The following is a 23441-nucleotide window of genomic DNA, read 5'->3' as shown; positions in this document are numbered from 1 at the left end:
CACGTCCCCGCGGCACAGGCTGAGTGACCTCCCCAACCCGGGCCTGCTACACCCACACGCGCGCGTGAGCAAGGGCTCAGGCGTGTGCGTGCGTGCGTGTCCTGCACACGCGTGTGCTCCGTGTCCCGTGAGTGTGGCAGGCTGACGTTGGCTGCACACAGAGCACGCGTGTGCCCTGAGGAGCGTTTCCCGCCTGGCCTGCGGCACACGCGTGTCCCCACGTGCGTGTTCACGCCCTTGTGTGCAGCAGCGGTCGCACACCGAGCTCCTGGGCGTGCACACGCGTGTGTGCGGCAGTAGAGCAGCCTGTGGCACACGTGTGTGTGTATGCGCCGGGGCCTGTCACCTGTCACACACCTGAGTGCCCTTGCACGCTCACATTCCCGTGCTGTGGCATGCTCATTCACACACCCGTGCGCCCTTGCACGCTCATTCACACACCGAAGCGCCCTTGCACGCTCATTCACACACCTGAGTGCCCTTGCACGCTCACATTCCCGTGCCGTGGCACGCTCATTCACACACCCGTGCACCCTTGCACGCTCACGGGCCATCCCGCACCGACACCGCCTCACGCTCACTCGCTCCGCGGCCCCTTTAAGGCCCGGATAGGCTCCGCCTCTCGATAGGCCACGCCCCTTTAAGGGGGGGGCCCGCGCGCGCGGGGCTATTTTTAGCGCCGGGCGCCGTCACGTGACCCGGAGTGACGTCACCGAATGTTGTTGTCGGGGCGGGCGGGGCCGCGCGGCGAAGATGGAGGAGGAGGCGGGGGGGCGGCGGGGCGCGCGCCGGGCGGCACCGGGGGGACCCCAGGTACGGGCGGCACCGGGGGGGCACCGGGGCGGCCGCATCGGGGCGGGGTACCCGCGCCGGGGGGAGCTCCGCGGCGTCCGGGACCCCCGTGCGGTTCCTGGGGGGCCTCCGTGCGGCGGCGGCGGGGGGGCTGCAATACCGGAGGTCCGGTGCGGTTCGGGGCGAGGGGGGGGTCTGTGCAGTGGAGGGAGGGGGGGGTTCGGTGCGGGGTCATGGTGCGCTCGGGGGGCACGGGGTGCGGGGCTGTGCGCCGTGCGGAGCGGGGGGGCCGCAGTGGGACCCCCGTGCGGGTTTGGGGGGGCTGCAGCGGGGGGAGCCCTGCGCGGGTCGGGGGGGCTGCAGCGGGACCCGAGCGCACCGCGGGAGGGGGTGCGGTGGGGGTCCAGGTTTGCTCGGGGAGGGGCTCCGGTGGGGGGGCCCGCTGCGGGTCGGGGGGGCTGCACTGGGGGTCCCGGCGCGATCCGGTGCGGGCGCTGCAGGAAGGGACCCCGGCGCGGGTGGGGGGCTCCTGTGCATGCCGGGGTCCCGGTGCGGCTCGATGCGGGGAGCGCCCGTGCAATGGGGGGGCCCTGCATCCCGGAGGGGCCTCGTGCAGTTTTGGGGGTCCCGCTGCGGTTCGGCAGGGCCCTGCAATGAGCGGTCCCGGCGCGGGTCGGGGGGTGCGGTGCGGTTCGGGGGGGTCGGTGCGGCTGGGGGTCCCGGTGCGATAGGCTGTGCACCGTGCAGCGGAGGGGGTCCCCGTGCGCTCGGGGGTCCTGCGGGTTCGGGGCTCCCGCAGTGTCGGGGGGCCCGTGCGCCGGCACGGCGGCGGCTCCGCAGCGCGGCCGGGGGGGCCGGGGGGGCCCCGCTGCACCGCGCCGGGCTCGGCGCTGCCCGCGGCGCGAGTGTCGTGTGTCCCCCCGTGGGGTCCGTCCCGCCGCGTGGCCCTCGCGGGTGACGCCCCCAGACCCCGATCTTGGGGTGACGCCTCGGTTTGGGGGGGTTGCAGCAGCGGGGAGCTCGCGGAGGGGGGGGGGGGTCAGCGTGTGTCCCCCCTCTAGCTGCGTCCTTATGGGGGTCCCATCCGTGTCCCCGTGGGGTGGCACGGCCGGGGGGTCCTTCCCCGTTATGCCCCCGGGCTCCCCCTCTGCGGGGCTCTGTGTAATGCTGCCGACCCCCAGGTCCCTTCTGGGGGTGCCCCCAGGCCTCCCTATCCTGGGGGAACACCGGAGGGGAGGGGGCCACATCCTGCCCCGGGTGGGTGCTCTGGGTGGGCTCGTGCGGGCTCAGACCCCCTCGTTTGTTGCGGGGGGAGCTTTTGGGGGTCCCGTGGTGCTGACAGGCGCTTGGTCCCGCAGGGCTCCCGGGCGGCGCGGGCACAGCCCCGGTGCCCCGGCCGGCGCTGACGGACACGCGCCTCTGCGAGCCCCCCCGGCACCCGCGGGCCACCATGGACCCCCAGAGCGACACAGGTGAGAGCCCGCGGGGGCTGCACCCGCTGGGCACCGCTGCGAGAGCCGGGCGCTGTCCCTGGGCACTGCCGTGTCCCCTGTCCCCGCTGTGCCACCCCCAGTGTGGCAGCCAGCAGATATTGGGGTGCTGGGGGGCTGCAGCAGCGTTCTGCCCAGCGGGGCACATCCGTGCCAAACGGGGGTGCCCGGGCACCATGGGGGCACCAGGGCCACCCCCTGCCCCGGTTATCCCAGCCCGTGCCACCGCCCCCCTGCCGGTGTTCCCAGGCCGCGGCATCCTCCCGCTGGGAGGGGAAACTGAGGCACGGCTCTCGGCACCGTCGTGGCAGGGCTCACACGTGGCTCTTTATGCCACCGGGGGCGGGTCCCCGCGGCCCCCTGGGGTGCCCGCGGTGCCACGCGTGGGGACAGCCAGCCGTGGTGACTGCCAGGGCCTTGCCCGCGCTGTCCCGGCTGCCGCTGGCTCCCGGCAGAGCCGCCCTGTAATTATCCCGGGGGGAACTCCGGCGACATCTGGACGCGCTGGTGTCCCCCCCGAGGGGACACGCGGCAGCGCCGGCACCCGCGGCCTCTGCAGGGGAAACTGAGGCCCGGGGCGGTGGCGGTGGACTCGCCACCGCTTGGGGACGGGGGCGTGTGTCCCCTCTGTCCCCAGCCCCCCCGGGCCGCCCGCCGGTATTTTTGGAGCGGCCGCGGGGCTGGAGCGTCGCCCGGCCGTGCCTGGCACGGGGCTGGCACGCGGCGCGGTGGCACGGGGACACGGCCGGGCCGCCGCTGCCATCCCCGGGCGCTTTCCTCGGGGTCCCCTCCCGGCCTTGGCTTTGGGGTTGTCTGGGGGGATTTGGGGACCCCTCGGGGGTGCTCAGTTGGGAGGTCTCGGCAGGGCTGGGGCCATGGGGGATGTGGCAGAGGCCACCTCTGGGGGCTCAGCGGTCCCCAGTCAGCCCCTGGGGGTCCCCAGTCAGCCCCTGGGGGCTCCGTGATCCCCCCAGGGCTCCTTTTCCCAGCCCCATCCCAGAACTGGGGGTCCTGTGAGGACCAGTCCCATCCCGGGGCGCAGCCCTCTCACTCCCCTCCTTCCCTCCCGGAGTTCCTGGGGGTCCCCACGGCTCCCCCCAACACCCCTGAGGGTCCCCCCGTCCCCCAGGTGTGCCACCTCCTTTGGAGGGGCTGCGCGGCCCGGGGCCCCCCTCTGCCCTGCCGTGGGAGCCAGGAAAGGAGTCTGGGAGTGGGACTTGGGGTCCGACCACCGGGAAGGGGGTCCGGGAGCCGGGCGGGCCCATTCCCGCGGCCTCCTGCCCGCTGGCAGCACCAGAAATAGCCGGGCTGACGTCAAGCCCCAAAGCACCCCGGGGGGGGGCAGCGGGGGGGGCGGGGGGTGTCCCAGAAATATCCCGGCTATTAAAAGTCTTGGCTCGGGATTAACGCCTGGTAAATAAACGTGGCGCTGCCGGAGGGGGGGTTACACACGGCCGGGGCGCCGGGGGGGTCCCCGTCCCCAAAAAGGGGGGATTCCACACCTCAGCACGGTGTCACCCCCTCCCCTCCCCACGGGTTGTCCCTGCAGAGCCACGTGGGGACACCGATCCGGCGGGAAATGTGCTGAGCTGGCAGCTGTGCCCCCCAGCCCCTCTTGGGGGGCTCCTGTTGGGGCACTCGGGGGGTCTGGAGTGGGGTGGGGAGGGGGGTCCTCTGCCTTCTCCACGTTCCCAAGGTGGGGTTAATCCCCCTCCCCCGGCACATCCCAGCTTTGGTTCCGGCAGCGCTGATGCGGATTAACGTCCCTGGCAATTAGGGGGATGGGGGGGGGGGTGGGATGGAGCTGGGGGGTCGTGGGGACCCCAGTCCCCCCACAGCCTCCCCCAGCCCGGGCAGCCCGTGCCCCTCCAGCCCCCGGGGTTGTTCGGGGGTGCAGCTGGGTCTCGGGGCGGGGGGGGGGAAGGGACACAGCGCATCCCCTCCCGGGATCTGCCGTGGCCCCCCCGGCACAATTCCCTATTTATAGCCGGCTCCTCCCGTGCGCCGGCTATTTCCAGGCGCCAGAGAGAATAGCCTGGATTGGGGGGGGTGGGCGTGGGTGAGGGGGGGCCCTTCGGCCCTGCCCTGCCTGTAATGGGGGGGCTGCGTTTGCTCCCGTCACCCCAAAAACCGGGGATGCTCTGTGACCACCAGCCAGCGCCTCCCCGGCCCCACCCACCGAGGAGGGATTTGGGGAGCTGAGGTTGGGTTTGGGGGTGCACGTGGCCCCCCCAGTTCCCAGCCCGTTCAGGGGGTCCCGGGTGTCTCTCTGCAGAGGGGGGGTCCGGCCGTGAGCCCCCGCTGGAGCTGCTGCCCCGTGTCCCCCTGCACGCTGCCCTGCCCGCCCCAGGTGAGTGGGGCCGGCTCCCCGTGCCCCCCAAAACCCGGTGACACCGCCCCAAACCCCCACAGGTGTTGGGGGGGGGGAGCTGCTGAACACGAGTGTGTTCAGGTGTGTAAGAGTGAGAGCCCCCCCCTTGCACAAATGCGTGTGCAAGGACAGCTGCTGCAGCCCTGGGGGTGCTGCCCCGGCCCCTCCCGTGTCCCCATCCCATGGGACACCCCCACTGTGCCCACGGGCAGCGAGGGGTTAAACACCCCTGTCTCTCAGGGGGGCCGCAGGTGGGGGTGTGACCCCAGCCCAGAGCCCCCACTGACCCCAAAGTGCCCCCTTGGCACCTCGGGACCCCCCCCGAGTGCTGCCCCCTCCACGGGCTGGGTGCTGGCACCCCCCCCCATTGCACCCCGACACCCCACGGGGTCCGTTGGGTACCCCTGGCTGGGGGGGCAGGTTCGGGGGGCAGCAGGAGTACCCCCAAATAACCCCCCACCCCCCCCCAACGGGAGAGCTGAACCCCGAGGCTGCGCTGGGGGGGGCTGGATGGGACTGGGGGTGGTCGGGATATGGGGGTGCTGCTTCTCTGGGGGGCTCTGTGGAACTGGGGGGGGGTTGGGGCTGGCTGGCCATGGTGGGGGGGGGGTCTGTGTCCCACCTCCGTGCACGGTGACGTCCGTGGGTCCGCGCGGGGACACGTCAGTGCCCGTCAGTGCCCGACGTGCGGCCGCGCCAGGTGGAGGGGGCTGGGGGCGCTCATTAACATGCACCGCGTGCCCCCCCCGCCCCCGCCTTCCTGTGTGCGTGGGCCCCCCCCCTCCCCTTCGCTCCTGCGTGTCCCATCCGTCGCTGCCGGGGGAGGGGGGGGTCTGTGCCCCCCGGGGGTGCTTGATGGGGGGGGGGGGTCGGTGTGTGCTGCAGATGGAGGGGTTTGGATTGAGTGGGGGCACCCCTCCCCCGTTTTTTGTTTTTTGGGGGGGTTAATTGAGGTGAGGGTTGATCCATGGGGATGGGGCTGTGGGGAGACCCCTGAGGGCTTCTTTGACACCCCCCCTCCCCCCAGCAGCCCCTGAGCCCACCCCAAACAGCCACTGCCCCCCCCCATCCTTGGAACACCTCCAAAGCGCCCCTTCAATGAGTCCCCCCCCTCCCCAGCATCACCCCTGGGACACCCCCAAACCACTCTCAGTTCCCCCCTTCCTCCCTGGAGCACCCCAAACCTGCCCCTTCAACCCCTCCCAGCCCCCTCCATCCTTCCTGGGGTGTCCCCATCCCTTTTTCCCCCCGACCCAGCGTGTCCGGCAGGGCCGGAGGGGCCGGAGGGGCCGGGGCCGGAGGCGGGGGTGGACGCGGGGCTGGCGGCGGCGCGGGAGCAGCAGCTGCAGCGGGAGCTGGTGGCCCTGAAGCAGCAGCAGCAGCTCCAGAAGCAGCTGCTCTTCGCCGAGTTCCAGAAGCAGCACGAGCACCTCACCCGCCAGCACCAGGTCCAGCTCCAGAAGCACCTCAAGGTGGGTGGGTGGGGGGCATGGCTGGGGGTGCTGGAAATGTGGGGTGGGGGGGATCTGGGGGGAGGGAGCCGTGGGGGTGTTACCCATCGCGGGGGATGGAACTGGGGAGAGGGATACTGGGGATGATGGAGATGTGGGGTGTCACCAGTCTCGGGGGGAGATGGGGCTTTTGGAGGGGTATTGGGGAGGATGGAGCTGCTGGGGGAGGAATATGGGGGTGATGGAGCCATGGGGTGGGGTATTGGGGTTGATGGAGCCATTGGGTGGGATATTGGGGTTGATGGAGCCATTGGGGGGGGATATTGGGGTGGATGGAACCATTGGGGTGGAATGTTGGGATTGATGGAGCCATGGGGTGGGATATTGGGGTTGATGGAGCCATTGGGGGGGACACTGGGAGTGATGGAGCCATGGGGTGGGATATTGGGAGTGATGGAGCCATTGGGGGGGACACTGGGAGTGATGGAGCCATTGGGGGGGACACTGGGAGTGATGGAGCCGTGGGGTGTCACTGAGGGAGGGTGAGGGAGCCGTTGGGGGATGGAGCTCTTGCGGGGACCCCGGGGGTTCCAGCGCCATGGGGCACCTCCCCTTGGGGCCGGGGGTGAGGAGGGGGCCCGGGGCCGTGCCGGGGGTCCCACGGCGGTGCCCCCGCCCCGCAGCAGCAGCAGGAGGCCCTGGCAGCCCGGCGGCAGCAGGAGCTGGAGCAGCAGCGGCAGCGGGAGCGGCAGGAGCTGGAGCAGCAGCGCCTGGAGCAGCTCCAGAGCCTGCGCCCCAAGGAGCGGGGCCGTGACAGTGAGCTGGGGGGCCAGGCCGGGATGTGGGGGTGCAGCGGGGCCGGAGGGAGGGCTGTGCTGCCCCCCTGACCCCCCCGTGCCCCCAGGCGCCATCGCCAGCACGGAGGTGAAGCTGAAGCTCCAGGAATTCCTGCTCAGCAAGACAAAGGAGCCGGGCCCTGGCCCCCCCAACCATTCCCTCCCCCAGCACCCCAAATGTTGGTAGGTGTCCCCCGAGCCCCACAGGACCCCCCCCGAGGCACCGTGGGGGTGACCCGGGTGTCCCAGCGGGGTCTCTGCCACCTTCCCCCCCTCTCCAGGGCTCACCACACCTCATTGGACCAGAGTTCCCCCCCGCAGACCGGCAGCCCGGGGACCCCCCCGTCCTACAAGCTCCCCCTCCTCGGCACCTACGACGGCCGGGACGATTTCCCGCTCCGCAAAACCGGTGGGTGGCGGCGGGGTGGGGGTGTGCCACACCCGCGGGGGGTGACGGTGACAGTCCGGTGACACTTTTGTGTCCCCAGCGTCGGAGCCCAACCTGAAGGTGCGGTCGCGGCTGAAGCAGAAGGTGGCGGAGCGGAGGAGCAGCCCCCTCCTGCGGCGCCGCGACGGCTCCGTGCTCAGCGCCTTTCGCAAGCGCCACGTGGAGATCACCGGTGCGTGGGGACACTGGGGACACCGCGGGGACACGGGCTGGGGCTCGCCCACCCAGGGCTTCCCCAGAGCCCCCGTGGCCTCCTGCGGCTGGGGTGACACGTGTGATACGTGTGGGGTGTCAGGGTGTGACACGCTGTGTGACAGTGTGGCAGTGTCAGGGTGTGACACAGGGCGGTGTCCCCATGCCCGTGTGACACACACGCATGTCCCACAGTGTCTGTGTGACATGGGGCAGTGTCAGGGTGTGACACAGGGCGGTGTCCCTGTGCCCGTGTGACACACACGCATGTCCCACAGTGTCTGTGTGACATGGGGCAGTGTCAGGGTGTGACACAGGGCAGTGTCCCTGTACCCGTGTGACACACGCGTGTCCCACAGTGTCCGTATGACACCGGGCAGTGGCAGTGTGACACAGGGCAGTGTGCCTGTGTGACACGAGGCAGTGGCAATGTGACACAGGGCAGTGTCCCTGTGCCCGTGTGACACACATGTGTCTGTGTGACATGGGGCAGTGTCGGGGTGTGACACAGCACGTGACACGGAGCAGTATCCCTGTGCCCTTGTGCCACACGCATGTCCTGCAGTGTCTGTGTGACACAGGGCAGTGTCCCCATAACCATGTGACACATGTGTCCCCTGCAGTGTCTGTGTGTGACACGGAGCAGTGTCCCCATGCCTGTGTGACATGGAGCAGTGTCCCGCACTGTCAGTATGACACAGAGCAGTGTCCCTGTGCCCATGTGACACATGTGTGTCCCGCAGTGTCTGTGTGTGACAGGGAGCAGTGTCCCCGTGCCCGTGTGACACGTGTCCCCCACAGTGTCCCCATGCCCATGTGACACGTGTGTCCCCCACAGTGTCTATGTGACACAGAGCAGTGTCCCCATACCCATGTGACACGTGTGTGTCCTGCAGTGTCTGTGTGACACGGAGCAGTGTCCCCATGCCTGTGTGACACGTGTGTCCCCCACAGTGTCTGTGTGACACGGAGCAGTGTCCCCATGCCTGTGTGACACGTGTGTCCCCCACAGTGTCTGTGTGACACGGAGCAGTGTCCCCATGCCCATGTGACACGTGTGTCCCCCACAGTGTCTGTGTGACACGGAGCAGTGTCCCCATGCCTGTGTGACACGTGTGTCCCCCACAGTGTCTGTGTGACACGGAGCAGTGTCCCCATGCCCATGTGACACGTGTGTGTCCTGCAGTGTCTGTGTGACACGGAGCAGTGTCCCCATGCCTGTGTGACACGTGTGTCCCCCACAGTGTCTGTGTGACACAGAGCAGTGTCCCCATGCCTGTGTGACACGTGTGTCCCCCACAGTGTCTGTGTGACACGGAGCAGTGTCCCCATGCCCATGTGACACGTGTGTGTCCTGCAGTGTTTGTGTGACACGGAGCAGTGTCCCCATGCCCATGTGACACGTGTGTGTCCTGCAGTGTTTGTGTGACACGGAGCAGTGTCCCCATGCCCGTGTGACACGTGTGTCCCCCACAGTGTCTGTGTGACACGGAGCAGTGTCCCCATGCCTGTGTGACACGTGTGTCCCCCACAGTGTCTGTGTGACACGGAGCAGTGTCCCCATGCCCGTGTGACACGTGTGTCCCCCGCAGTGTCGTCGGTGTGCAGCAGTGCCCCCGGGTCGGGGCCCAGCTCCCCCAACAGCTCCCACGGTGCCCACAATGGCCTGGCCGCCTCTGTCCCCAACATCCACAGCGAGGTACGCCTGGGGACAGGGACACGCGTGTGGGCAGGGGGCTGGCAGGGTGTCAGTGGTGTCCTGTCCCCACGCGTGTTGGTGGCCTGTCCCCACGTGTGTTGATGGTGTCGTGTCCCCACATGTGTTGGTGGCATGTCGTGTCCCCACGTGTCAGTGGTGTCATGTTCCCATATGTGTTGGTGGCCTGTCCTGTTGTGTCCCCCACACATGTTGGTGGCATGTCCCCACATGTGTTGGTGGTCTGTCATGTCCCCACATGTTCTGGTGTCCTGTCTGTCCTGTTGTGTCCCCACACGTGTTGGTGTCCTGTCTGTCCTGTCATGTCCCCACACGTGCTGGTGTCCTGTCTGTCCTGTTGTGTCCCCACACGTGTTGGTGTCCTGTCTGTCCTGTCGTGTCCCTACACGTGTTGGTGTCGTGTCCCCACACGTGTTGGTGTCCTGTCTGTCCTGTTGTGTCCCCACACCTGTTGGTGTCCTGTCCTGTCGTGTCCCCACACGTGTTGGTGTCCTGTCTGTCCTGTCCTGTCCCCACACGTGTTGCTGTCCTGTCTGTCCCGTCGTGTCCCCCGCGGGTGCTGATGCCACGTTTGCCGTGTGGTGCCACAGCAGCTCCTGCCCCAGCCCCGTGCCCTGGCCCTGGATGGGGCCCAGCTCAGCCTCTACACGTCCCCGTCGCTGCCCAACCTGTCCCTGGGGCTGCAGGCCACTGTCACCGTCACCAGCGCCCACCTCCCCGTGAGTGGGGGCACGGGGACCCTGGGCTGGGTGGCACTGGGACTTGGCACCCCACGGGGGGGGCATGGGAACCCCACGAGGGGTGGCAGGGGGACCTGGAACTCCACAGAGGGAACATGAGGGACCCCCTGGGGACATGGGGACACTGTGGCAGGTGGCACTGGGACACGGAACCCCATGGGGGAGGGGATATGGGGGTACAGTGGGGGGTGGCATGGTGGCCTGGCACCCTACAGCAGGAATGTAGGGGTGGCACAGGGACCTGGCAGCCCTGGGGTGATGTGGGGACCCCAGTGGCACTGCTGTCCCCACAGGTGTCCCCCAAGCTGTCCCCACAGGCGGAGGGCGAGCGTCCGGGGGTGCCCCCGGGGGTGTCCCCGCTGCGCCCCGGGGCCGCCCTCACCGGGAAGTTCCTGAGCACATCCTCGATCCCGGGCTGCCTGCTGGGGGTGGCCCTGGATGGGGACACCCCGGCCGGGTCCCCGTCCCTGCTGCAGCACGTGCTGCTGCTGGAGCAGGCGCGGCAGCAGAGCACCCTCATTGCTGGTGAGCCCTGCTCCGTGTCCCCCTGGTCCCCCTTCAGTGTCCCCATGATCCCTCCTCAGTGTCCCCTCAGTGTCCCCCTGATCCCCCCCTCAGTGTCCCCCCAGTCCTGCCCAGTTTGCCCCCATTTTTCCCCCAGTCCTGCCTAGTTCACCCCCCTTTCTTCCCCCCTTTCCCAGTTCTCGGAGTCTGTCCCGCACTTCCCCAGCTCTCCCCGGTTCCCCGCTGGCTCCGGGGTGGCTCTGACCCGGTGTCCCCGTGTCCCCGCAGTGCCCCTGCACGGGCAGTCCCCGCTGGTGGCGGGGTGGCTCTGGGGGCTCTGACCCGGTGTCCCCGTGTCCCCGCAGTGCCCCTGCACGGGCAGTCCCCGCTGGTGGCGGCGGCGGAGCGGCCGGGGGCTCCCCGCGGGAGCAAGCTGCCGCGGCACCGGCCGCTGAGCCGCACGCAGTCCTCGCCGCTGCCACAGAGCCCCCAGGCACTGCCCCACGGCCCCCTCCAGCAGCACTTCCTGGACAAGCAGCAGCTCCAGCTGGCCAAGGTGGGCATGGGGGGGGGGCACTGACCCCCAAAATGCAGCAGAGAGGGGCGGTGCGAGCAGGGGAAACTGAGGCACGGGGTGGGGAAGGGCTGGATAAAGGTGTGTGGGGTGGCTGTGGGGTACAGGGAGGCCATGGGGTGGGCAGGGGGCAGACACGGGGTATGGGGGGGTCATTTAACCCCCGTGCCCCCCAGCTGCTCCCCAAGGGGGCGGAGCTGGCACGACAGCCCCCCACCCACCCTGAGGAGACGGAGGAGGAGCTGACGGAGCAGCAATCGCCCCCCCCGGGAGAGAGAGGCCCCCCCGGCCCCCCCCTCGGCCCCCCCCTCGCCCTGGTGTCCCCAGAGGCTGGGGACCCCCCAGAGCAGCCACAGGACCCCGAGGGCTGCCAGGAGCCGGGTGACAGCGGGGACGAGGCCGAAGCCCCTGGGGACCCCGACGTCACTGAGCTGGGGGTCACCTACAAGCAGGTGAGACTTTGGGGGGGCACCCAAATCCCCCCCAGCTCCCTCCATCCCCCCCAAACTCCAGCTCCAGCACCCCCTGCACCCCTTTGCACGAGCACCCCTTGCCCCCAGCCCTGTGGTGTGTCCCCTCCCCCATTTTTGGGGACGCTGCCGCAGCGATGACTCGCAAGGGTCGGTGACTCATCCCCCCCCTCTGTCCCCCTGTCCCCGCCACCCCCGCACCGTGACCCCCCCCCAGTCCCCTGCCATGACTCACACCGCCCCCTCCCCAGGTGTACCCCGAGGCGCCGCTGCAGCTCTTCCCCGCGCCCCCCCTGGGGGTCCTGGCTCTGCCCCACCCCGCCCTCGCCCGCACCCAGTCGTCCCCGGCCAGCGTCAAACCCCCCCAGCCCGAGGGGCCCCCCAAGCACCTCTTCACCACAGGTACGGCACCGCGGGCTCGGGGGGTCCCTGTGACCCGGGGTTCTGTGACTGGGGGGCTCCTGTCCCATGGGAGGTGCCAGGGATGGCTGTGTCCCCACCCCGAGGGGCTCATTCTGTGGTGGGGCTGTAGGATTCCCTTCTTCCATGGGGTGCCCAGTCCTGGGGGTGCCCCGGGGCTCCCCTACCCCATAGGATCCCTCTGTCCCCTGGGGCTCCCCTACCCCATAGGATCCCTCTGTCCCCTGGGGCTCCCCTACCCCATAGGATCCCTCTGTCCCCTGGGGCTCCCCTACCCCATAGGATCCCTCTGTCCCCTGGGGTTCCCAATACTTTGGAATGTCCTGGGGTCCCCCTGCTCCAGGATCTCCCTATCCCCTGGGGTTCCCAATACTTTGGAATGTCCCAGGGTCCCTCAATGCCATAGGATTCCTCTGTCCCCTGTGGTTCCCAATATTTGGGCATGTCCCAGGGTCCCTCAGTGCCATAGGATCCCCCTGACCCCTGGGGTTCCCAATATTTTGGAATGTCCCAGGGTCCCTCAGTGCCATAGGATCCCCCTGTCCCCTGGGGTTCCCAATACTTCAGAATGTCCTGGGGTCCCTCAATGCCATAGGATCCCCCTGTCCCCTGGGACCCCCTACCCCATAGGATCCCCCCGTCCCCTGGGGTTCCCAATACTTTGGAATGTCCTGGGGCCCCCCTGCCCCATAGGATCCCTCTGTCCTTTGGGGTTCCCCTACCCCATAGGATCCCTCTCTCCCCTGGGGTTCCCAATACCCAGGGGCGCCTGGTGTCCCTCAATCCCATGGACTCCCTTTGTCTCCTGGAGTTCCCCACACCCTGAGGGATCCCTGTATCCCCCGGGACCCCCCTTCCCCCTGGGGCTGCCCCTGCCCGGGGGTGTCCCGGGGTGCCAGCTGTGCCAGCTGTGCCGTGCCAGGTGTGGTGTACGACACCTTCATGCTGAAGCACCAGTGCACCTGCGGGAACACCACCATCCACCCCGAGCACGCCGGGCGCATCCAGAGCATCTGGTCCCGGCTGCAGGAGACGGGGCTGCTGGGCAAGTGCGAGGTGAGGGGGGGCTCCCCGTGTCCTGGGGGGGCTCAGGATAGCGTGGGGAGCCCGGGGGGCTCAGCCTGTGCCCCTTCCCAGCGCATCCGGGGCAGGAAGGCGACGCTGGAGGAGATCCAGACGGTGCACTCGGAGCACCACGCGCTGCTCTACGGCACCAGCCCGCTGAACCGCCAGAAACTGGACAGCAAAAAGCTGCTGGGTGGGTGCTCGGGGTCCCCCGATGTCTGGGACCCCCCTCTCTGGAGCTGGGGTCACCTTGCTGCCCTGTTCCTTGTGATCCCTCTGTTCCCTGCAGGTTCCCATCCCCTGGGGTGTCCAGGACAGTCCGTGTCCCATGGGGGGGTTTGTCCTGTCCCATGGGATCCCCCTGTCCCCTGGGGTTTCCCCATCCCTTGGGGTGCCTGGGGTTCCCCTGTCCCACAGGCTCCTTGTCCCCTGGTGTTCCCAATCCCTTGGTGTACCCAAGGGTGTCCTTTTCCCGTGGGATCCCCCTGTCCCCCGGTGTTCCCAATCCTTTGGGGTGCTCAGAGGTCCCCTTATCCCACGGGATCCCCCTGTCCCCCGGTGTTCCCAATCCTTTGGGGTGCTCAGAGGTCCCCCTATCCCACGGGATCCCTGTGTCCCCTTGTCCCCATCACTCCTTGACCCCGCAGGTCCCATCACTCCGAAGACGTACGCGGTGCTGCCGTGCGGGGGCATTGGGGTGAGTCTGGGGGCAGGGCTGGGGGTGTCCCCGGGGTGGCCATGCCCCGCTGACCCCCGGTGTCCCCGCAGGTGGACAGTGACACGGTGTGGAACGAGCTGCACTCGTCCAGCGCGGTGCGCACGGCCGTGGGCTGCCTGCTCGAGCTGGCCTTCAAGGTGGCCGCAGGAGAGGTCAAGGTGAGCATGTGTCATTGTCACTCTGCCTCCCTGCACGTGTCCCTCCCTGTCCCAAGTGTGTCCCTCTGTCCCAGTTGTGCTCCAATGCCACACACATCTGTGTCACACACATCCCTCTGTGTCCCACCCGTGTCCCTCCCTGTCCCGTTAGTGTCCCTCTGTCCCAGTTGTGCCCCAGTGCCACACGTGTCTCTGTGTCACACACACATCCCCCTGTCCCTCTCTGTCCCCCAGAATGGCTTTGCTGTCATCCGCCCCCCAGGCCACCACGCCGAGGAGTCCACGGCCATGTGAGTACAGGGACAGGCTGGGACCCCCACCAGGGCCACCCCCCTGCCCAGGGCCACCCCCTCCACTGATGTCCCTTGTCCCCAGGGGCTTTTGCTTCTTCAACTCCGTGGCCATCTCTGCCAAGCTGCTGCAGCAGCGGCTCAGCGTGGGCAGGATCCTCATCGTGGACTGGGTAAGGGGGGCACAGGGGGGACCCCACAGGCCTTGGGGCCCGCGTGGGTGGGTGTGGGGGGGTCCCTGACACGCGGGTGCCCCCCCAGGACATCCACCACGGGAACGGGACCCAGCAGGCCTTCTACAGTGACCCCCACGTGCTCTACATCTCCCTGCACCGCTACGACGACGGCAACTTCTTCCCGGGCAGCGGGGCCCCCGAGGAGGTACCGGGGGGAATTTGGGGGGTGGGGGTCCCTCCGTGCCCCCCCTGCGGCACGGGGGGGTCACCCGTGGCTGTGCCCAGGTGGGCAGCGGGCTGGGCGTGGGCTACAACATCAACATCGCCTGGACCGGCGGCGTGGACCCCCCGATCGGGGACGTGGAGTACCTGACAGCCTTCAGGTGGGAGGGGGCTGCACCTGGGGGGGGGCACGGCTGGGGGACACCTGGGGAGGGGCTCCGTGGTGGGGGGGGCTCTGCCTTGGGGAATTCCGGTGTCCTGGGGGGGTTTCTGAGCCCCTGGGGGGGGTCCTGAGCCCTTGGGGGGCTCTGTCCTGTGGGAGGGGTCCCTGTGTCGTGGGGGAAGGGTCTCTGTGCAGTGGGGAGGGGTCCCTGCATCAGGGGGTCCTCTGGATGCTGGGAGGGTCTCTGCACACCTTGGGGGGATCCCTGCCCACCTTGGGGGAGGGGGGGTCCCTACACCCCTTGGTGGGGGATCCCTGCCCACCTTGGGGGGGGGTCCCTGCCCACCTTGTGGGGAGGTCCCTGCACACCTTGGGGGAATCCCTGCACACCCACACCTTGGGGGAATCCCTGCACACTTGGGGGAGGGTCCCTGCACACCTGGGGGAGGGTCTCTGCACACCTTGCGGGGGGCTCCCTGCCCCCTGTGGGACTCCCCAAGTCCTGGGCTGTCCCTGTACTCTGGGAGGATCCCCGTGTCCTGGGTGGGGGGGTCCCTGCCCTCTTGGGGGCTCCCCCAGCCCTGGGGGGGTCCCGAGCCGCCGCTGCCCCCAGGACGGTGGTGATGCCCATCGCCAACGAGTTCTCCCCGGACCTGGTGCTGGTCTCCGCCGGCTTCGACGCCGTCGAGGGCCACCTGTCCCCTCTTGGTGGCTACTCTGTCACCGCCAAGTGTGAGTGGGGTCTGGGGGCACCCCGGGGTGGGGGGGGTAACCCCAGCCTGGCCGCCCCTCACCCCGTGCCCGGTGCCCCCTCAGGTTTCGGGCACCTGACGAAGCAGCTGATGATGCTGGCGGGGGGCCGGGTGGTGCTGGCGCTGGAGGGGGGACACGACCTGACGGCCATCTGTGACGCCTCCGAGGCCTGTGTCACCGCCCTGCTCGGCCTCGAGGTACAGGGGACACCCCCGAGGGCCCCCCGAGCCCCCCAGCCCTTCCCCAGGGACGCACACCCCGTGTCGTGCCTCAGTTTCCCCTCGTTGGTTGGGGAGGGGCTCCGGTCCCGTCCCTGCCGTGGCAGTTTGGGGGGGCTGGTGGCAGTTTAGGGGTGCTGGTGGCAGTCTGGGGGGGCTGGTGGCAGTCTGGGGGGGCTGATGGGGTGTCCCCCCCCCAGCTGGAGCCCCTGGACCCGGCCCTGCTGCAGCAGAAGCCCAACGTGAACGCGGTGGCCACGCTGGAGAAGGTCATCGAGATCCAGAGTGAGGACGGGGGCACGGGAGGTCCCCGAGGGGTCCCCGGGGCCGGTTCTGTCACGTGGGGGGACACGGGGGGACGCTGCCCGCTCGGTCCCAGCCCTGTCACTGTCCCCCAGGCCGGCACTGGGGCTCTGTCCGGCGCTTTGCCGCCGCCGTGGGCCGGTCCCTGCTGGAGGCGCAGCGTGGGGACACCGAGGAGGCCGAGACGGTGACAGCCATGGCCCTGCTGTCCGTGGGCGCCGAGCACGGCGGGACGGAGCCACAGGCCAGGTACGGCCCGGGGACACCACGGGGGGTGTGTGACACTGGGGGACACGGGGGACACCACGGGAGGTGTGTGACACCGGGGGACACGGGGGGTGTGTGACACTGGGGGATACTGGGGACACAGGGGGTGTGTGACAGTGGGGGACACGGGGCACAGGGGCTGTGTGACAGTGGGGGACATGGGGGTGTGTGACAATGGGGAACACGGGGGGTGTGTGACACTGGGGGACACGGGGGACACAGGGGGTGTGTGACAGTGGGGGACAATGGGGACACAGGGGGCACGGGGGGGGTGTGTGACACTGGGGGACATGGGGGCAGTGTGACACTGGGGGACACTAGGGGACACAGGGGGATGTGACACTGGGGGACACGGGGGATATGGGATGTGTGACAGTGGGGGACGCGGGCTGTGTGACAGTGGGGGACACGGGGGGTGTGTGACAATGGGGGACATGGGGGGCATAGGGACACGGGGGACACAGGGGGTGTGTGACACTGGGGGACATGGGGGGTGTGTGACAATGGGGGACACAGGGGGATGTGACACCAGGGGGACACAGGGGACACGGGGAGGGTGTGACACTGGGGACAGAGGGGGTGTGTGACAGTGGGGGACACGGGGAGGTGTGAATGGAGCCAGGTGTGACACTGGGGGACAAAGGGGACACAGGGGGCGTGGTGAATGGAGCTGGGTGTGACACTGGGGGGGACATGGGGGACACAAGGGACATGGGGAGGGGTGAATGGAGCCAGGTGTGACACTGGAGGGGACACATGTCCCTGGAAGAGGGGGTGGGGGGGTGACAGACACTTGTCCCTCCCCTGCCCAGGCCAGCAGAGGAGCCCATGGAGGCCGAGCCCACGCTGTGACCCACCTGGATCATCCACCAAACCAAGGAACACCCGGAAAAGAAGAAAAACACACACACAAAAAAAAAAAATCACAGTAAAAGGAAAAAAAAAAAATCCAAAACACACACAAAAAACACTAAAAAAAAAAAAAAAAAGGACAAAAAAAAAAAAAAAAGGCAGAAATCGAAAGGAAAACCAGAAAAAAGAGGAAAATATTTTCTTTTTCTATTAAAAAGAAGAGAAAAACACAAAAAAATCCCCCCGCCCATCCTGTGCCCCCGGCTCCCCGCGGTGTTTGCGGTCGTGTCTCTTGTGCAGCAGCAGTTCCACCAGCACCCCCTGTCCCCCCGTGTCCCCCTGTGTCCCCCCGTGTCCCCTGTGTCCATCGGGTCCCTCCTGGGGCTCCTCGAGATTTTTTTTAGGGTTTTTTTCCTTATTTTTGTGTCTCCCACCTCGTCCCCTCCCTGGCTCTGGATCCGTCCTCCCCCCGGGGGAGGCGATGGGAAAATTCGTGCCTTTAAGTAAGTATATTTTTTTTTAATGCCTTAATTTCCCTTCATTTTGGGTTTTTCTTAATTTTCTTGGGTTTTGTTTGTTTTTTTTCCCTTCGGCCTCCCCGTTTTGGACAGGGACAGGAGACAAAGGGACGAGCCCTGTCCCAAACCCCCCGTCACTTTGTCACCCCTTTGTTGGGATCAAATTTATCCTTATAGGAGAGGGAAAAACAAAAAGACAAAAAAAAAAAAAGAGAGGAAAAACCACTTTATTTTCCTGTTTTGTCACCAGCCAGAGGGGCCTCGGAGCGATTTTAGCTTTAAAAGAGAGAAAACCACCCAACCCCCCCCCAAAAAAGGGATATAATTTTATTACAGATGGATTATTTAATAGTATTTTTTTAATTGGGGGGGGGGGGCGCGGAGGGGGGGGACTGGGACAGGGACAGCGTGTCATGGGTTAAATTATTCCGGGGGTGGGGGGGAATTTGGGGTGGTCCCAAATTAGGACAGAGGGCTAAGGTTGTCCTTGTCACCTCTCCTGGGTGGGAGGAAGAAGGTGGGGGGGGGTCGTGCGTGTCCCCAACCCTGGGGATCCCCCTCCCCATCCCAGGAGAGGGAAACGCCTCTGGATTTGGGGAGGGGGGGGAGGAGGAGGGTCTCCGGCCCCCCGGCAGCGTGCCCGGCTTGCTTTGGGCTGGTGTCCCCGCCCCGCCGTGTGTCCCCCGTGTCCCCCGGTCCGTCCGTCCCCGCTCACGCTCGCTCTGGGTCTCGGTTCAGTATTTTGTAAGATGTCACCGATGTTCGTCCTTGTATAAATAAACTGTTTCTGGCAATAGCCGCCGGGACCGCTGCCTCTGGGGGTGCTGGGGGTGTCCCTGTGTCCCTGTCCCTGTGTCCCTTTCCCTGTCCCCGGGTCCCCTTTTCCTGCCTCCTTCTCCCCGCCGTGTCCCCACGTGCCTCAGTTTCCCCCGGCACCGCAAAAGGCGCAGGGAGGGAGCGGGGGGGAGTCCCCTTTGTCACCCCCGGGCTCGGGGGGCTCTGTCCCCGCTGTCCCCCCCCCTCTCCCGGCTCTGCCCGTGTCCCCCCGCAGCACTCGGGGCCCGGCTCGGTTCTGGTGCTTTATTTGGTTCCAAACGGGGGCGGCCCCGCACACACCGGGGTGAGGGGGGATCCCGGCGGGTCGGGGGGTCCCATCCCTGCTGCAGAGGGACAGAGGGACAGCTGGGGAGGGGGTGGCAGCTCAGTGTCCCCGGGCCGGGGGTGTCCCTGGGTTGTATCCCCAAACCCCGCTGGGCACGGGGCACCCCCAGCTCTGCCCCGGGGGGGTCAGGGACCCCCTACCCGGGGTGAGGGGGGGGGTCCCTGGGGCAGGTGGGGGTGAGCATGAACCGGGACAGCTGCTCAGTTTGGGGGAAAGGAGTGTGAGAGTGAACTGGGAACAGAGCAGGATCCCCCCCCCTCAATTTGGGAGTCCGGGGGGAAAGGAGTGTGAGAATGAACTGGGAACAGAGCAGACACCCCCCCCCCCCCAGTTTGGGGGCCCCTGGGACAGGTGGGGACGAGCTGGGAGCAGTTCCCCCCCACTCCCCGACATTGGTGGGGGGTCTAGCGGGTCGCCCGTAGCCGCCGGAGGATGAGGATGAGCTGGGGCAGGAGGGTGCCCACCAGCACGGGCCCCAGGACGTAGCGAGCACCCACGTTCAGGTACCACAGGGCGGTGTCGCCGCTCCTGGGCAGCTTGTGCAGCACGTCCAGGGCCAGCAGCCCCAGCGTGGCACTGCCCAGGGGCGGCTCCAGCACCTGCAGCTCCTCGGCGGCGCGGCGGCTCAGCGGGTGCTGCGCGGCCAGGGCCAGCCCCAGGGCGCTGCTGCTCACCCGGCACAGCGAGGCCCAGGGCCGCGTCTCCGGCCGCAGCCAGGACGGCTCCGAGCACCGGGCGCTGGCCCGGCGGAGGGACCTGCGGGAGGAGCGCGGGGTTTGGGGTGTGCCCCCCTCCAGAAACGGCTCTGGGGGCAGCCCCCTCCCCAAACCGCTCGGGGGGCAGATCCCTGGGGCTGGCCCTGGGGGCACATCCCTGCGGTTTGTCCCAAAACCAGATTGTTGGGGGTGCCTCCCTCCAGCATGGAGGGCTGCTCCCTGGGGATACCACTCCCTGGTGGGCACATCTCTGGGGACCCCCTGACAGCCCAGAAGGCTGATCCCCGTGACACCCCTGTCCTCTTGTCACACCCCTTTTCCCCCGTGACACCCCTGTCCTCCTGTCACACCCCTTTTCCCCCATGACACCCCTGTCCTCCTGTCACACCCCTTTTCCCCCGTGACACCCCTGTCCTCTTGTCACACCCCTTTTCCCCTGTGACACCCCTGTCCTCCTGTCACACCCCTTTTCCCCTGTGACACCCCTGTCCTCTTGTCACACCCCTTTTCCCCCATGACACCCCTGTCCTCCCGTGACAACCCTGTCCCCCCGTGACACCCCTTTTCCCCTGTCACACCCCTGTCCCCCCGTGACACCCCTGTCCCCCCGTGCCACCCCTGTCCCCGGGCTCTCACCAGTCCAGGTCCAGCCCCGCGGCTGTGGCCAGCCCGTGCAGGGCCAGCGCGCTCAGGAGCAGCCCCAGAGCCGTCAGCAGGAAGAAACGAACCTTGAGGAAGTTGGGGGGCCAGCGCTGCAGCCCCCAGCCCAGAGCCATCCCTGGCGGTGGGGACAGGCGGGGTTGGCACTGGGACGGACTGGGAAGGGGCTCTGGGGAAGGGGAAGGGGCTGGGGTGCCCCCCTCACCTGCCAGGGAGCCAGAGATCACCTGATGGGGGAAGTGGGCCAGGATGAAGATCCGGGAGAGCCCCATGGCCACCAGCAGGAGGAGGTAGAGCAGGAACGGGATCAGCCTCAGCAGCCGGCTGGAGGGGGAAAGGCACAGCTGAAGGGGGCAACAAAAGGTCCTGGGGGGCATTCAGGGGGTCTCACAGCCTCCTCCCGAGCTGCCAAGGAGGGATGTGTCCCCCTGGAGGTGCCCTGCTGGGAGGGGAAGGGATCCTAATCACCCTCCACGGGTGCTGCCCACTGAGCAGGGGTCCCACATCCACCCCCTCTTCCCACAGGTGCTCTGGAAGCTTCCAAGGGATGGGGTCTCCATCCTGGGACTCCTCCTGCTTGCTCCTGGTGGGTTCTGCCCCACATCCCACCCCCGTGCTCCCACAGAGGCCCAGGACACTCCCCAGCGCTGCCCCTGCCCGTCCCGGACTCACCTGCGGGTGTACCTGGACATTTCATTGCTCAGGGCGGTGACAATCGGCCACAGGGCCGCCCCCAGGATCATGCAGTGGCCCGAGGGGCTGCCTGGAGGATGAAACACAGGGGGGCTGTGGGGAGCACCTCCCAGCAGGAGGAGAGCTGGCAATGTCCAGCCCAACCCTTCCCTGCTGCCCAAGAGTGGATTTTCCCACCTCCAGCCCAGCGTTCCCACACGGATGGGGCTCCTGGGGCTCCTCCCCGGGGATCCCGGGGCTGCCCGAGCTGGGACTCACCTGGTCCTGTCTCGCAGGTGACCGGGAACTGGCGCAGAGGGAGCTGCTCCCGCTCAGACAGCCCCGACTCGTGGATCCACCAGTACGGGCGTTCCCCGAACAGGAACCTGCGGCAGGGACAGCAGGGGGCGGTGGGAGAGAGCCCAGGGAGCTGGGCAGGATCCCTGCAGGCCTGGGACCCAGCGGAGCAGGATCCCTACAGGCCTGGGATCCAGCAGGGCAGGATCCCTGCAGCCCTGGGATCCAGGATGGCAGGATCCCTGCAGGCCTGGGACCCAGCAGGGCAGGATCCCTGCAGCCCTGGGATCCAGGATAGCAGGATCCCTGCAGCCCATCCTGTATGATCCAGGGGGGGCAGGATCCCTGCAGCCCATCCTGTATGATTCAGCTGGGCAGGATCCCTGCAGCCCTGGGATCCAGCAGGGCAGGATCCCTGCAGCCCTGAGATCCAGCAGGGCAGGATCCCTGCAGCCCATCCTGTATGATCCAGGAGATCACGATCCCTGCAGGCCTGGGATCCAGCAGGGAAGGATCCCTGCAGGCCTGGGATCCAGCAGGGCAGGATCCCTGCAGCCCATCCCGGGATTTCCAGCAGGGCAGGATCCCTGCAGCCCATCCTGTATGATCCAGGAGGGCAGGATCCCTGCAGCCCTGGGATCCAGGAGATCACGATCCCTGCAGCCCATCCTGTATGATCCAGCAGGGCAGGATCCCTGCAGCCCATCCCAGCATTTCCAGCAGGGCAGGATCCCTGCAGCCCTGGGATCCACCAGGGCAAGATCCCTGCAGCCCATCCTGTATGATCCAGCAGAGCAGGATCCCTGCAGCCCATCCCAGCATTTCCAGCACGGCAGGACCCCTGCAGCCCATCCCAGAACAATCCCATCTCCAGCAATGAAGCCACAGAGGATCAGCATCCCCTGCCAGTCCTGATGCCTCCCGGGCTTTTCTCTGCTAGGAATTCCTGGCACATGCTAGGGCAGCTCGGGTGACCCTGGGGAACGCCACAGGCAGGGAGTCTGTGCTCAGAACGCCACAGGTGTCCCAGTGCCCCCCTCCCCGAGCCCCCCTCACCACTTGAGGACCACGTTGAGCCACTCGGCCACCAGGGCGATCCAGAGGACCATGAGGGACACGTGCTCGTCCAGGCCGCGGGCCAGTGGGAAGCAGACGGTGTAGATGGCATTGGGGTCCAGGTGGGAGGTCAGCAGCAGCCAGAACTGCTCCAGCCAGGGCGGCCCAGCCTGCAGGGCCACGGCGGCGTGGATCCCAGCCTCGTGCAGGGCATCCATGGCACTGGGCTGGGACACAGCAGGGAGATCAGCCCCGGCACAGATCCCCTGGGAATCCCTTGGGGACAGCAGTGGAGGTGGCTGGATCCCCCTGGGGACAGCAGGGGAGGTGGCTGGATCCTTAGGAATCCCTTGGGGACAGCAGGGGAGGTGGCTGGATCCTGATGAATCCCTTGGGGACAGCAGGGGAGGTGGCTGGATCCCGAGAAATCCCTTGGGGACAGGGTGGGATGTGGCTGGATCCTTAGGAATCCCTTGGCACTGATTCAGGCAGTCATTCACCACTTGAAGTTTGCCCACAAATGACTCTCAGATTTCTGCCCGAGGGCAGAGCACACCTGTGGCTCAGGGACGGGGGCCAGGGCAGGATCCCGGGGGGTTAGGGGGGATTTGCTGGAGCAGCTGAGATGCTCCAAAGAGCCACCACCTCCCTGGGGCTTTCCCTTGGAAACCTCCTGGGTCTCCTGTGGTGATCCTGCAGAGGGCCTGGGCTCTCCCTTGAGCCACCCTTGGTTTTCCTTGGCGTTTCCCGGGGTCTCCCTAAGGCGGGTCCTGGGCCTCCCTGGGGTCCCTCCGGGCCTCCCTGGGGTCCCTCCGGGCCTCCCTGGGGTCCCTCCGGGCCTCCCTGGGGTCCCTCCGGGCCTCCCTGGGGTCCCTCCGGGCCTCCCTGCTCTCTCAGGCCCGAGGCCTCCCTGGGGTCTCCCTACATCAGACCCGCGGCCTGCCCATTCCCACCAGCAGCCTCTGAGCCTCCCCGAGCCTCCCGGTGGCGGTGCCCACCCCCCGGTACTGGCGGGAGGTACCTGAGGGGGGGGCTCGATCCCGGGGACCCCTCAAAACTCCCTCCCGCCGCTCTCCGCGCCCTCTTCCGCCTACACTTCCCATCACTACCCGCGAGGCGGCGCGCTACGGCGCGGCGGGAGGGACAAACCGCGGCCGGGCAGGGCTCAGC

The 23441-nt window shown here is 67.8% G+C and overlaps 2 protein-coding genes across 4 annotated transcripts; one reads left to right on the top strand and one right to left on the bottom strand.

Annotated features, from left to right (window-relative positions):
* Window positions 1-717: 717 nt before the first annotated feature.
* On the top strand, window positions 718-18504 carry HDAC5 (histone deacetylase 5). Of its 2 annotated transcripts, none has more exons than XM_084222439.1 (27): window positions 718-813; window positions 2151-2264; window positions 4558-4632; window positions 5911-6125; window positions 6788-6920; window positions 7009-7123; window positions 7222-7349; window positions 7429-7560; window positions 9173-9279; window positions 9891-10016; window positions 10331-10562; window positions 10907-11097; window positions 11292-11567; window positions 11837-11987; window positions 12928-13061; window positions 13143-13263; window positions 13718-13767; window positions 13839-13946; window positions 14181-14236; window positions 14322-14409; window positions 14498-14617; window positions 14698-14795; window positions 15411-15529; window positions 15614-15747; window positions 15969-16053; window positions 16167-16320; window positions 17151-18504. In XM_084222439.1, exons 2-27 carry the CDS (start codon window positions 2243-2245, stop codon window positions 17188-17190), a joined length of 3210 nt encoding a protein of 1069 aa, XP_084078565.1. In that variant the 5' UTR covers window positions 718-813; window positions 2151-2242; the 3' UTR covers window positions 17191-18504. The 2 variants fall into 2 exon arrangements, with proteins under 2 accessions (XP_084078565.1, XP_084078564.1); XM_084222438.1 differs by having other exon boundaries at window positions 9888-10016.
* G6PC3 (glucose-6-phosphatase catalytic subunit 3) lies at window positions 17920-23384 on the bottom strand. Of its 2 annotated transcripts, XM_084222440.1 has the most exons (8): window positions 23293-23384; window positions 22272-22498; window positions 21198-21304; window positions 20919-21009; window positions 20452-20570; window positions 20223-20364; window positions 19470-19626; window positions 17920-19398 (listed from the first exon to the last, which is right to left on the bottom strand). In XM_084222440.1, exons 2-8 carry the CDS (start codon window positions 22487-22489, stop codon window positions 19129-19131), a joined length of 1104 nt encoding a protein of 367 aa, XP_084078566.1. In that variant the 5' UTR covers window positions 22490-22498; window positions 23293-23384; the 3' UTR covers window positions 17920-19128. The 2 variants fall into 2 exon arrangements, with proteins under 2 accessions (XP_084078566.1, XP_084078567.1); XM_084222441.1 differs by having other exon boundaries at window positions 19142-19626.
* Window positions 23385-23441: the final 57 nt, after the last annotated feature.

The sequence above is a fragment of the Fringilla coelebs genome, assembly GCF_963513975.1.
Source record: "Fringilla coelebs genome assembly, chromosome: 27".
Taxonomy (NCBI): domain Eukaryota; kingdom Metazoa; phylum Chordata; class Aves; order Passeriformes; family Fringillidae; genus Fringilla; species Fringilla coelebs.
This window is presented reverse-complemented; position numbering and strand designations above follow the sequence as displayed.

Excerpts from the sequence above, each read along its gene's own strand:
- G6PC3 (XM_084222440.1), bottom strand. The coding sequence starts at position 22,489 with ATGGATGCCCTGCACGAGGCTGGGATCCACGCCGCCGTGGCCCTGCAG. Across the intron at positions 21,010-21,197 it reads CACCTGCGAGACAGGACCAG|GCAGCCCCTCGGGCCACTGC; the intron begins GTGAGTCCCAGC and ends TTCATCCTCCAG. Across the intron at positions 20,365-20,451 it reads GATCTCTGGCTCCCTGGCAG|GGATGGCTCTGGGCTGGGGG; the intron begins GTGAGGGGGGCA and ends CCCCACCGCCAG.
- HDAC5 (XM_084222438.1), top strand. The coding sequence starts at position 2,243 with ATGGACCCCCAGAGCGACACAG. Across the intron at positions 6,921-7,008 it reads CAAGGAGCGGGGCCGTGACA|GCGCCATCGCCAGCACGGAG; the intron begins GTGAGCTGGGGG and ends CCGTGCCCCCAG. Across the intron at positions 9,280-9,887 it reads TCCCCAACATCCACAGCGAG|CAGCTCCTGCCCCAGCCCCG; the intron begins GTACGCCTGGGG and ends GTGGTGCCACAG.